This window comes from Tiliqua scincoides, chromosome 4 (assembly GCF_035046505.1).
Source record: "Tiliqua scincoides isolate rTilSci1 chromosome 4, rTilSci1.hap2, whole genome shotgun sequence".
Classification (NCBI taxonomy): Eukaryota; Metazoa; Chordata; class Lepidosauria; order Squamata; family Scincidae; genus Tiliqua; species Tiliqua scincoides.
The window spans coordinates 10,510,296-10,523,190 of NC_089824.1; the positions used below are offsets into that span (position 1 = coordinate 10,510,296).

Below are 12,895 nucleotides of genomic sequence, written 5' to 3' on the forward strand. Positions count from 1 at the left end.
CACCCACTAAAACAAGGAGAGTACAAATGTTTTTCTTTAATGAACTGAAATAAAACTGCCACATACTTCTGAACAGTATTAGATTTTTACACTGCTTCACAGCAATGTTTTCTGGGTGGTGTACGACTTAAGGAAATAACAAGGCTACAATAATCAATACTGGCAGGCATTTAACCTCTGTAAACAAAGTAAAACGGTTTCCATAAAAGTCAGTGGGAACCCGGAGACAAGTTTTCCATATTAATTTGCTTGATTGCAATCAACCTACACCCTGCTCCACAAAATACCACAGAGCCCCCAAACAGAGGTCCCTTAACCAATGCAAAACTTTAGCAACCAAGCAGTAGACCCCACCTAAGGAAAATTTACTGGCATGGATTCCTAGAGATACCATCCTCTGTGGCTTTACATTCCCTTCTACCAGACCGATCTCTAAAGATACACTTGGAGAGGAGGCACATGGAAGAGGTACTGAGTGTGGTGCCACAGAACTCTGTGTTGTGCCTTGTGCTGTTCAAAAGTAAGAAATGCCTTGGATAAGTGGACAGAGGGATGTGAGGTCAGGGGAGACAGCTAACATTCTGGAAGGTTGAATATTCAAAACAATATTTTCAGGCTCGATGATTGGACCTATATACCAATAAGCTGAAGTTCAATGGAAACAAATGTAAAGCACTGCATATAGGAACAAAAAAAAAATCAAGAGCACAAGTGGGGAGACATGGAGGAGGCATGGCTTGGCAGCAGCACACGTATAAAAGAAGTAGGCGTCTTAGTAGACCACAAGCTGAAATGAGCCAGTAATGTGACGTCATTGCAAAAAAAGCTCATGCAATGCTGGACTGCTGCAGATTATGAAAAGCAATAGATATACTCTATTCTGTACCACTCAGATCTCATTGATTTGTTTTGTCACCACATCTTAAGGAAGACATTATCAAGTTGGAAAGGGTCCAGAGAGGGTAACTAAGGTGAAGTGAAAATCAAGTCCTATGAAGGACAGTTAAAAGAGCTTGACAAGTTTAGGCTGGATAAAAGAAGGTTATGGGGAGATACAGTAGCAGTCTTCAGGTTTCTAACTGTCACACAAAAGAAGGGGGAAATTTATCTTTCTAGCTCTTGAGAGTAGGACTTGAAGCAAAGGGTTAAAAATACAAGGAAACAGATTTCGGGTGGACAAAAGGAAGAATTGCTTAACTGCAATTACTACCAAGCACTGAAACACTCTGCCTCATGTAATGTTGGGCAATCCTTCATTGGAGGTTTTCAAGCAAAGGCTGGACAGCCATCTGTCAGAGATGCTGCAACAGTTGCCTGCAATAAACAGGGGAGTAGACTAGATGACCTCTAAGATCCTTCTGACTAACATGTTATGATACAGGGTATTCAAAAAGTTCTACTTTGGATCCGTCTACGTCGCATGACCAGGCACCAAAATGACAGAGGAGATTCAACATTAGTGGACAATAATTCTAGAAAATAGACACAAACCAGTTAACTACTCATAAAATCTCAATAGGATTACACAGTGAAAGCATCAAGTAATACCAGTAAAAAAAACCCAGAGTGGCAGCAATAGCCAGGCAATGACATGTGGTCCTAAGCTACTGCACCCAGTGTTCCCTGTAAGGGGTCCATGTATTACCCATAATCACTGAATTGCCAGCTTGCCAATCTCCGAGCTGCACGGAGCTTGGTTTCAAGCTGTGTGCCTGCACAGGTGAGAGGGAACAGTGACTGCACCTTGCTTATCAGCCCCTTGTGGTTTTTCCAAGGTCTCTCATTTTAGCCTTTGACTAAAGAATGGTGGCACACTAAAAGAACAGCTACAACGCCACAGCGCCATTTTTAAACAGAAGTTAAGGCAGGTGTGGCAGAATTGCCATATTCTCACTGGGCACTAAATTTATCTTTTGGCCCAAGGATATCTGTCAGAAGACAATCAAGCCATGGAAAGCCCTCTCATTTCTCAAGTCTTTTCTCATTTCTCTTTATTCCTCTTAATGGAAAAGCCACTCGGAAGAAGTGCCTACAGCTTATGCTGATACTCTCTCAGCATATCCAATCAGCACGGCAAGGAAATTAGAACACATTTAAATAAAGTCAAGTTGGATAAACAAAGGACCCTAACCTCAGGGTTGTGTCCACCAACTCAAGACCTCGTATTGCCACATCCTTGTCTATGTTTCATTTACTACAGCAATTGACACTCTATCCATGTTCCAGACATCCATCATCTCCCCAATCGACAACCTTTGTCTCCTCTCACCCAAGAATTTAGTAAACAGGCAGAGCCAATCAGGAGTTCTGGAGTTTGGTTCTTGAAACAGACACAACAATGAGTCTAAAATTCTATACCTTGAAGGGGTGGGCATAAACCCCGTAGCCAATCAGGACACATTCCCTACAAACACACTTTCAAAAAGACTATAGTTGCCCTGATATGGAGATTCCATTTTGAATTCTTACTTCACCTTGGCCCCTGCAATGAAGGGAGTGTGGTTCCCTCTGTTCTGTGTTAAAGCACCTGCAGAAAAATTCAGTAACTCAGCAGGCTGCTTTAAGTTTGAACTGTCCTCCTGTGACGTGCGTCAAGAGAAGTAGAGATACTTGGTGCCTAATGCCACCTGCACTTGATGTTAACATGCAGAGATAAACACCCCCTCACACACTACACTTGGGGGGGGGAGAATGTATAACAATTTAGTTTGTACCAAATGTCTCACTGGATGCAGGCTGCTCTTCCTTCTTTTGGACATCCTGGACAATTGTGGAGGTTGAGGTTTCTTCTTTCTTTGAAGGTACTTTAAACCACTTTCGTTCCTCTTTGTCTTTATTGCTGTTCGCACTGGTTCGTGGTTTAACCCCTGCTTTGTTTTTGGCTGCTGCCACAGCTGCAGCTTTGACCAAAGCTATCCAGTCCTTCAAAGAGGAAAACAGAAAGGAAAATGGAGAGTAACTGTTAGATCAAATAAAGTCAAGCTATAAGAGAAATATAAAGGGACTGGTAGGAAAAGGAACAGTGTTCCAGTTCATATTATGAAGACTTGAACATAAATCTCTAAAGTATTTCTAACATGAACTACAAAACAGATCCTTTCCCCATCACTCTCGATTTGCTGTTTTTCATTCAAAAAGGTACACAGAGATATCAGCTGTATCCTGCTGAACATTTTAGAGGATGTTTTTCTCACATACACCCCCCCCAATGCTATTCAAAATTAGTTTGCATGTGTGAAGGCAGAACTGCAACAACCCTGAAGTTCTGTTGCAATAGTGCCAGCAGGCATAGAAGCAAATTTAGTTTAAAGTCATTTTGTGGCTTTGGAAGTTTGTGGCTAACTATATCTGCTAAGTGCCTACAGATACAGCGGATATGAATCTAGTTTCTTTGGAACACAGCCATGTCATTTACCCACTTTAGTTACAAGTAATTCACCTATGCATAGCACAGAAATTACAGAATTATAAGAATGTAAAGATGATGAAGTAATGACAAGTCCTACACTCTGACAACCATTCAACTGAGGGGGGAAAAAAGATGCTGATACACCAGGTGTTTCTTCTCAGTTAACAGGAGATTATTAAAGACCATGACAACAACCAATTCTTACGCAAGCTTGGGTTCTTTGAAGAAAAATGTTGAACAGAAAGTGAAATTCTGGTCACTCCCTGTGCTTTGCACCACCAATGCTAGTGCAAACAGCTGAAGTGGAAACCCAACATCAGACATTGTTCAAACACCGCAGAGATTCAAGAATTGAACTACAGTATTAAGTCAACATAGGCTATGTTAAGCCTGCATGAACGAACATGGCTTGCACACTGAAAGACACACAGGCCACTACACCAAGGAAAGTCTTGTTTTTAGTTCTGGTAGACGACATTATTTCATGTGAATGTCAACCTGCAAAATCCCCCCTTATGCATCTTTACAATACACACTGAAAGACAGGCATTAATTTTGCATACTTTACCATTACAATCAAAACTGCAAACAGACGCACAAAAAAGCAAACATCCCAGTTCTGAGCCTTATACAAACTCTTATTCCCCGACTAAAGATGCAAATATCACAAAGAAAAGTTACATTGCAGAAAGACAACTTATGAATTGATGTAGCACATATGCGACATGTATTTATCCTATCATACTGTCTGAGGTGAGCACCTTCAGGACAGGCACCTCCTCTGCAGCCAACTCTGCAGCCAACCTTCACAATACTTGGTGCCACCTCAATACAATCTCTGCAATCAGCATAGCCAGCTCTGCCTCGTGCCTCTGTTCAAGACTGAAGGGGTCATGGCAGCTGGAACTGGCGACAGAAGAACTGTCTACACTAGTAGTTTCCAAAATCCTCTGTGGGAGACAGTAACCACTTGAGTCTTTGTGGGGCAGAGCTACACTGCAATGTGGATCACACTGCTGCTGGGGCAGAAGGGGCGACAGAAGGGGGGTTTACCTTCCAGCAGGACCAGCTGGCTTACAGGGGGTGCGAGGAACCCCTCCAGGGGACTCCCTAAGCCTCTGATTCATTTAAAACAGCCATCAGAAACCACTTCCGGTTTCACAAGTGAAAACTGGAAGTGGTTTCCGAACACTATTTTTAGTGAATTGGAGTCTTGGGGACTGCTGTGGAGTGCTCCACAGTACTCCCCGCACTCCCCAGAAGCCAGCCAGACATGCTAGAAGGTAAAACCTCCCCCTTCTGTCGCAGCAGCAGCATGATCATGTTGCTGCCTTCCCCCCCCCTCCCCAACCATTAAATGGGCAGCCACTGCTTCCCAGGCTGGTGGGTCATAACCCACCAGTTTGGGAACCGCTGGTCTATGCCAACAGGACTCCGCCTCAATAACAATGGGGAATGGAGCAACTGACAAAGTTTTCATAGAAGGCAGAGCCAACTGGCATATCATGGGGCTTCCTGCTAGGTTTCTGCTGATGTGTCTTTTGCCAAGATGATACAGGCATTTAGAAAAAATGTGTGGGAGGGAGAAGACTGACAAGCATGGCTGTGTGTGTGTTAAGTTCTGATCAGTGTTCTCATTAAGGTGAGGTAGAGCCACAGAGCCACAATTGTTTAAAAGCAGAATGGACTAAACTCCTGGCTAAATTTTTAACCAGGTTCAATTCTTGAGACAAGAGGATTAACCGAATGACTTCCTAAGGCTTTTTCCAGCTAGTTCTTGCATGTGAGTACAGACATACTCTGTCTTTCTCTCTCTCTCCATGAATGCCAAATGAAGCCTACCCTGCTTAACCCAATTTAATGGTTATATTGATTTTTTTCATGCTGCCTTTAGACGGTTGACCATATTGTAGCTGTATTTTCGATTTCAATTTTTGTAAACTCCTTTGAGCACTATTTTAGGGAAACAGCAAGACTCCTAAATTAGTTCATCCATACATATCAAAGGGTGCCCATTTCTGAAGTTAAAGGTACATAGCCCATTTGACAAAGGTCGTTTTGCACAGTAAATCCAGGCACAATATAGCTGGACCAGAGATGGTCCTTGCTCATCTTGGGTGGGGAACCAGGTTTATGTTCAATGGCAAACCTAAAACCATGTTAAAGTGATGCTTGACAATGTCCTTTTTTTTAGTTGTGATGATGAGGTTCCCCTGCTCCTCCCTTTTCTCATCTAAGGCTTCACTGTGACTTCACACTGTGACTTTCTCATCTAAGGCTTCACTAAGCTAAATCTACCTAATGCTGCATATAAGGATTTGTGTGTAGTGAGATCCAATCGCCTCCCTAGGTTGGAGAGGCATAATGGTGTTCATAAGCTGAGACCCGAGAACATACAGCTAGAAATCAATGAGATGAGACACACAAGGTACCTTATTTTGCTTTAAGGGTTGTATGCAATTGCCTTCATGTACCTTTTGCCAAGTTCTACGCTTTGGCAGTCCAATATCCAAGCCGTTTTGTAAGCCCACTTCTTATTCATCCTCCTTGTTATTACCGTGCCCCCTTTTGATTTTTAATAAGCTTTTTTTTCTGTTTTAAATCTTCAACACCTGCCTGCTGTTGGTTGAACTGCATCAGTTTTGCCCCAGACCTTCTACACTGCTGACTACACATTATTGTATAGGTTTTTTTGATTCTTCACACTACACTTTCAAAGACTGCCTCTTTCAGACTTGTGTATGTCTTTATAGTGACAGTCTACTGTTTAATACTATAGCAAAATATCCCAAGTCTCATTAGAAAGCAACACCACAAATGGACAACCTGTCTGGTTGTTTTGAGTGATCAAAGGAACACAATAAAGCTATACAGTGAGATGTGGCCCAGTGGTTACACTACAGGTAAGTCAAAGATTGATGAAGGTTGAAGTCTCACACTGAAACATGCCTGATACACTTTGAAACATGAAGGTTCAAATAAATCTTTACAAAATACAATCACTATTTTCCTTTAAGGCTAGCCTAAATAGGGATTTTTATAACCCTGTACAAGAGTGGTTATTTTAATTACAACTTCAATTCAAAGTTGTTCCATGTTGATCTGGCTGACCTAGCATAATGCAGTCTTATGCTAGGTCAGCCCAGAGAACCTCATATTACTTTTGACAATAGTGTACACTGATAGTAAGAGGTCATCTGTTCTGAGCCTTCTTAGGGTCCATAACCTTCCAGTGACAACATTCACTTAATCACTTTGGCTTCCTCTATTCATAAGATATACATTCTGAATAAGGTAAACTGGAATACATACTAGGTATGTATACATACACTACATAAACAATCAATCCATAAAAGCTCCAATGTACATTTTAGTGCTACAGCACTGGTAACACTTGTCACAGATTTTTGATTCTACTCCAAAGGCAGCAAAAAAATATTTTAGGTTGCATTCTGAACACACTTTGATAAAGTTGCCTTGCCTAAGGCTACTCAGACCAAAGGTGGGCTACGGCTTTGAGTCAAAAATTTTACCTACTAGGTCATACTGCTTCCATATAATCTTCTCCATATACATACAGAAATCTTTCTATGTAAAAGAAAATGAGTTTTCACAATCTAGTGGTGACTGGTTCAAAAGACACGATTATCTTTGCTTCTCCTGTCATAAGCATTTGGTCTGTAAAACTACTAACATTACAAAGATAAGCAGTTTGGAATAAGAATAATTTTTCCCCTACATTAAATCGACACCTTCATATGCATTTTGGAGAGTTCTGTTGCAAACAAAAAGATTTTCTATTATTCTGCACTTTCAAGTCACTGGCATTTGTGATGAGCACAAATGTTTTCATCTACGCATCAAAGACCAGTGCGTGAAGGGCAAAATTAATTAACGCACTTCTCAACACTTCCCTTGAATATTACTATAATAATGGAAGGGTTTTGCTGCACTGGAATTCAAGATGGAACACACACACAAAAGGCAAAGCGATACCTTTAGGGGAACCAACTTCTGTCGAGTATGACCAAGACATCAAGCTTCACTATTATTTTCCTAAGAAGAATACTTTAATGAATTGAACTTGACACAATAAAGGCATCAACTCTCCTTCTGCGAGGTAACCTGTTATTACAATTATTTTAGTTATATTTGCAGGACATCTCTTTCCTATCCATTTTGCTGAGGGTCCTACAAACCTAATCTCAACACCTTCCAAGTAATTCCACAGTTTTACAATCAAGAACTTATTAAGCATCTCAAAACCTGAACTGTTTCCCCTTGCAATGGTCACCATCCCAGGGCTTCTCATTACGCAGACAGCTAACCCACTGCTATATTTCAAGTTTGCAAAGAAGTACAAAGTCAATGGTATATCGGAGAACTGCTTCCCTAAATCAGAGCACAGGAAACATAACAAACACCACACAGTAACAACACTAAAAACTACCTCCAAAACCTCAATGTCCCTAGAGAATTCTTTGTTTTGGATACAGCAATTTTTCTACAGTTATTTCATAATCTTTCAGCTCTGAGTGGGAAAGCAAACCAGGAGCAGTATTTCACCAACATCTAGGTTCTCCAGTAATGGCAAGCACCCACACTTCTGATTTGAATCCACTACAAGATCTTTCATTCCCTACTGAACATTATATCCTTCCAACTCCAACAGAAATCTTCACAGTTCATCAATCATTTGCTTGAAGTATTAGGCCACTACTTCCCCCTCCCCTCAACTCCTGTTTTCCACCTACTGCCACCTCCTTCTGTTACTTCTTGCTGAACTGGTTTTTGATGATTCCTCCTCTGCTTCCATTTCCTGTGCGCCAAAGCCCTCCCTCTCCTTCAAATCCCTCAAAACTCACTTCATATGGTTCGTTATCCATCACTAATCTCAGCTCCGGCGCTATCTGCTCCCTCTCGCACGCCTAATTATATCGAAGATAAAACAAACACGGAAACACAAAGTTATCATAAGTGCAGCTCCACCAGATGACTCCAGTCAAACACCTTTTATCATTTTCACCAATCTTCAATCACATATTTCTCCAATTCAACAGCTGAAGTTATTTCAGATGGCAACATGGCCTTCAAAATTGACATAGCTAATCAAGATGGGTATAGATTTTTGCCTTGCCTCTCTCAGAGACATGGCTTATGTTCAGTCAAATATTAAAAAACGGCAGCATTAACAGAATCCCAGCGCTGGACAAATAGTTGGTCAACAGAACAGCTGTTACTTCTACAAAACTGAACTAATTACAAGCTCTAAGGTAAGTGAAATAGGAAGAATAAATATCACTGACAATTTTTAAGATGTTTCTCTGTATATGTCGTAACATCATGTCTGTCACCTAGTAGCACTTCATGCATGAAGAATTCAAAGATATAGATGAGAAAGAACACTTAAGGAAATTTAAAGGAATCTCATACTGCATAAACATGACATGTCAGAACCTCAAATACACACCTTTATGATAGAAAAGCCTTTCACAAGAACAGAACAACTTGTGTTACCAGATCATTCAAATTAAACCAATACTTTCTAGGAGTTCTCATTTGAACTAAAAGAGGCCTATGTTACAAGTCAATCATGTGTCACCCAGAATGGTGTCCATTCCCATGGCTGTTGCTGGTACCTCTTTTGCATCTTTTTTTGTTAGTCCTTCTGGGGACATGAAACCATTAATTTGTTTTGCTATGGAAATCTCTTTGGAAGTTTTTTGTTGAAAAGCAATAGATAAATATTCATGCTAGAAAAAAATTAAGAGAATAAACATAATAATCCAAATAATTGGATGACTTGAGAAAGAACCCAGTCCATCAAACCTATGGCCCATAAACCAGAGTTACCTTGGCTCACCTTTCCAGACATTAAATAATGGAATGTGTCTAGAAATGCTCTTAAAACTATAGTTATATATCTAAAGACCACTGTCTCTTCCAAGAAAAGCTCAAATTCTGGAATGTTCTTCAGAATCTTCCACTAGACACAACTTCTGAGATTAACGTAAGCAATACGTAATGATACAAATTTTCAAAAACAAAAAAACTTTCCTTTTTCGCAGCACAACTGTCAAGACCAGTAAAAAAAAAAAATCTCAAGTGTTTCCACTAGCACCTAAAAGGCTCCGTGGTCAAAACAGTTATGTGCATGCTGCTATAAAGAGCATACTGGAAAAAAAGACCTAAAATGTTCCCAGCAGAAATGCATTTAAGTTGCCATTGCAATTCCATCCAAAGCAAAATTTAGAGGAATTTCTAGGGAAGCCAAATGAGCTTTGATAAAACCAACATTTCTCAAGCAGATTCCACAAAGAGAACTTAAAGGTGCCTTCTCATCTGAAGACACAGGAAGTACTTTTTGAGAAGTCAGAAGTTTTGATAAGATTAGCAACATTTCTGGGAGGAGAGCTGTATATATTTTCAATTCATTCCACACTAGACTTAAAATTAAGCCAGTCTTGCTGAAATAAGAGGTCCTGCATCTCACATGCCACTAGTCACCTGGCAGTTTTGTACTATAATGCTTAAGAATGGATACAACTCTGCAATGAAGGACAGGCTGCAAGTAAAAACCCTCTTAAAACAGCTCTTTTGAAAAGAAGAAGATTCTCAATAGCATTGCATTGGAAAAGTTAGTGAAAATTCCTTCTTGATCCACTCAGAAGTTTGTAATACACAAGGTGAACTCTTTCTGTAGTCATTACTGACAATTATTTGTTGTACCAGCACACAAGTTGTTTTGAAAAAATAATAAATGGTCTTCCTGTTCAAACCATGTGTTCAAGAAAGGCACATTTTTTTCGAAAGCTCAGTTGCTGATATGACATATCGGTCATAGCACCAGGACCCTCTTTTTAGAATGAGAATCTGTCAGGACCCACCAGAAGTGACATCATCAAGCAGGAACATTTTTAACAGTCCTAGGCTGCAATCCTACCCACCCTTATTCAGGAGTAAGTCCCATTTGCTATCATTGTTAAAAGCATATACATAGTAGCCTGTTCAGAGTACAGATCTGTAACATTTCCCCAAATGCAGTCACATACCATGATAGCATCGAATCGAATAAATTAAAAATAAAATATTGAAATGAATGGGGACCCACCTAAAATTGGTTCATAACCCACCTAGTGGGTCCTGATCCACGGTTTGAAAAATACTGACTTATACAACATGATCACTTTAGACAAATGTGTTACTTCCAACACACATCTTACAGAGACACAGTGACACTTTGTTCATTTCTAAGGTGCCACTCAAATAACTCCCACCCCTCCTATAAGTTCTCCATCCCAGAAGTGGCTGTGGTAACTCTCATCTTTCCTTTTACTATATCTGGACTGCTTGGAAAAATAACTGCTCTTTTAGCTACTAAGATACCATGTCTCTGTTACAGCTTCAAAAAATGTTAGCAGACAACTTCTTTCCTGTGCAAAAACTCAGCTTTCAAAACATGGCAGATATTTATTTTGAAATCCATAAGAACGATCTAGTGGTTCCCAAACTAGTGGGTTGCGACCTAACAACCAGGGGAAAAACTCTGTGTCTGCCCCCTTAAGGGACAGAGAGGGCAGCAACACAATTGCCAAGATCATGCTGATGCCAAGCACAGAAGAAGGTGCTTTCAACTTACCAGGAGCAGAGCTGGCCTCCTGCAGATGCCTTTGCAGGGCTCTCCAAGCCGCATTTAAAAAAGCAATTGTGACCCACTTCCAGTTTTGCAATCACAAACTGGAAATAGATCATGATAGCTTTTTAAAACATTCTGTAGCTTGGGGAGCCCTGCAGAGGTGTCTACCGAAAGATAGCTGCACAGGTGCCCATGGGCTCTCCGCAGCCCCAGGAAGCCAGGACTGCCCTGTTAAGTTGAAAAGACCCCTTCCATCCCTGGCAGTGGCACAATTGTGTTGCTGCCTTCACCTCTCTCCTGCAAAAATTTATGTGGTTCTCAGCTTGCCTGTAGAAGGTTGGGAATCACTGATCTAGATGGAGATAACAAAGAAAAGAAGATACCTCATACCACTGGCCTACTAGTCCATCCAGCCCGCTTTTATCTCCCCTGAATAGCAGCAGCTCTTCCCTTCTCTCTCTGGTAGAGTCTCTCTCTAGTCCAAACATCTATGATCCTTTAACTTGCAACAACAGGAATTGAAACACGGATTTCTGTATTCAAAAGACATGCCCTATCACTGACACATGGCTAATCTAGACCAAGATGCCATTTCACACAATTGTTTCCATCTCCTGGTGGAGGTAGCATTTCGCAACATGTGGTTTTATATAGGTAGACCGCATATCTGCCATCACAGCTAACACAGTTTCTGCTGAGATCTAGCACAGAAGATAAAAGCAAACCCCAAGAAGGCAAACAAGCTAAAGGAAGATACTGTGTACATGTGCAACTTGTGATAAGTACTTGAGTAAAAGCTCTCAAAATATTCACTCTGCTTCTCCCTAAACTGCAACCAAATGCAATCCTCTCTTCAAGATCAGCTATTAGGATCCACAGCAGTTAACAGGTTGGCTGAAAAGCAACTGCTAACTCCAAGAGGACAGTATGACAGGAACAAGAACAGTATGCCAGGAATTGCTTGGGAAACACTGAATGCTAGGCAATTGTTTTTCCAAGGAGCACAAGAAAAGGACAGTTTTGCTTCAAAGGCTGAAGTCTTGGTGTGGTATTGCTGACCACATTATGCAGTCTGACCAACAAATAAATTAAAGAAGAAAAAAAAGAGCAGTTAACAAGGAACAAATAAGTATTTACCCACTCAGTGAAATATGGAGGCAAAAAGTATAAATAATTACAATTAAAGAGCCTGGACAATGCAATTATTCTGAATAATCAGAAGCTGAGAGGAGCCCTATAGAAGTTAATTGAAACTTCACTTACCTGCCCTTTGGCATCTTCTGGCATAGATTTGATATGCATCCTTTTAAGACACCGAATCACTCCATCGTAAAACTGTACAGTGAAAGTTCCTAGAACAAGATTTATCCACTGTTAAAAATAAGCCATTACAAGTCATGTCACACAATCATGTGTCAAAATTCCCCTAAATCCTATTCACATTGGAAAGGTACAATACAAAACTGAATTCCTTGATGGACAATTGCTTTTTAAACCTTTTTACTCATGTATCTTGCTCAAAATTTCATCATGTTTAAAAATAAGAACTAAGATCTACTTTTCTAAAGCTCAACATTGAAAAATTCACTAAATTGGTCCATCACTTTAAAAGTCACTTTCCAATTAACAGGCATTTCTGGCACAGAAGGAAGCTTCCTCCATTCACAGAAGTAGTAGTTCGCTCATGGAAGCCCCTCTTCCATCAGCAGAATGCTCCTTCCATGAACAGAGAACACTGCCAACAGCAGCAGCACAGACACAGGACAGCTCCTGCAAGTCACTCACATGCCCCAAAAACTTATTGTGAGATGGATTTATAGTCACAACTATTTCTAAGAAAGATAAAAGTA

The 12,895-nt window shown here is 40.5% G+C and overlaps 1 protein-coding gene across 5 annotated transcripts in view; it reads right to left on the reverse strand.

Annotated features, from left to right (window-relative positions):
* The window catches only part of PHF20L1 (PHD finger protein 20 like 1), a 63,574-nt gene that overhangs the window by 35,251 nt on the left and 15,428 nt on the right, over positions 1-12,895 (reverse strand). For 3 of the 5 annotated variants that reach the window (XM_066623219.1, XM_066623218.1, XM_066623216.1), the window contains exons 5-6: positions 12,309-12,397; positions 2,715-2,922 (exon numbers count right to left, since the gene is read on the reverse strand). In XM_066623219.1, the coding sequence (XP_066479316.1) occupies positions 2,715-2,922; positions 12,309-12,397 (297 nt within the window). Of the gene's footprint in view, positions 1-2,714; positions 2,923-8,274; positions 8,338-12,308; positions 12,398-12,895 lie in introns of all 5 variants that reach the window. The other 2 variants (XM_066623220.1, XM_066623217.1) reach the window with 2 other exon arrangements.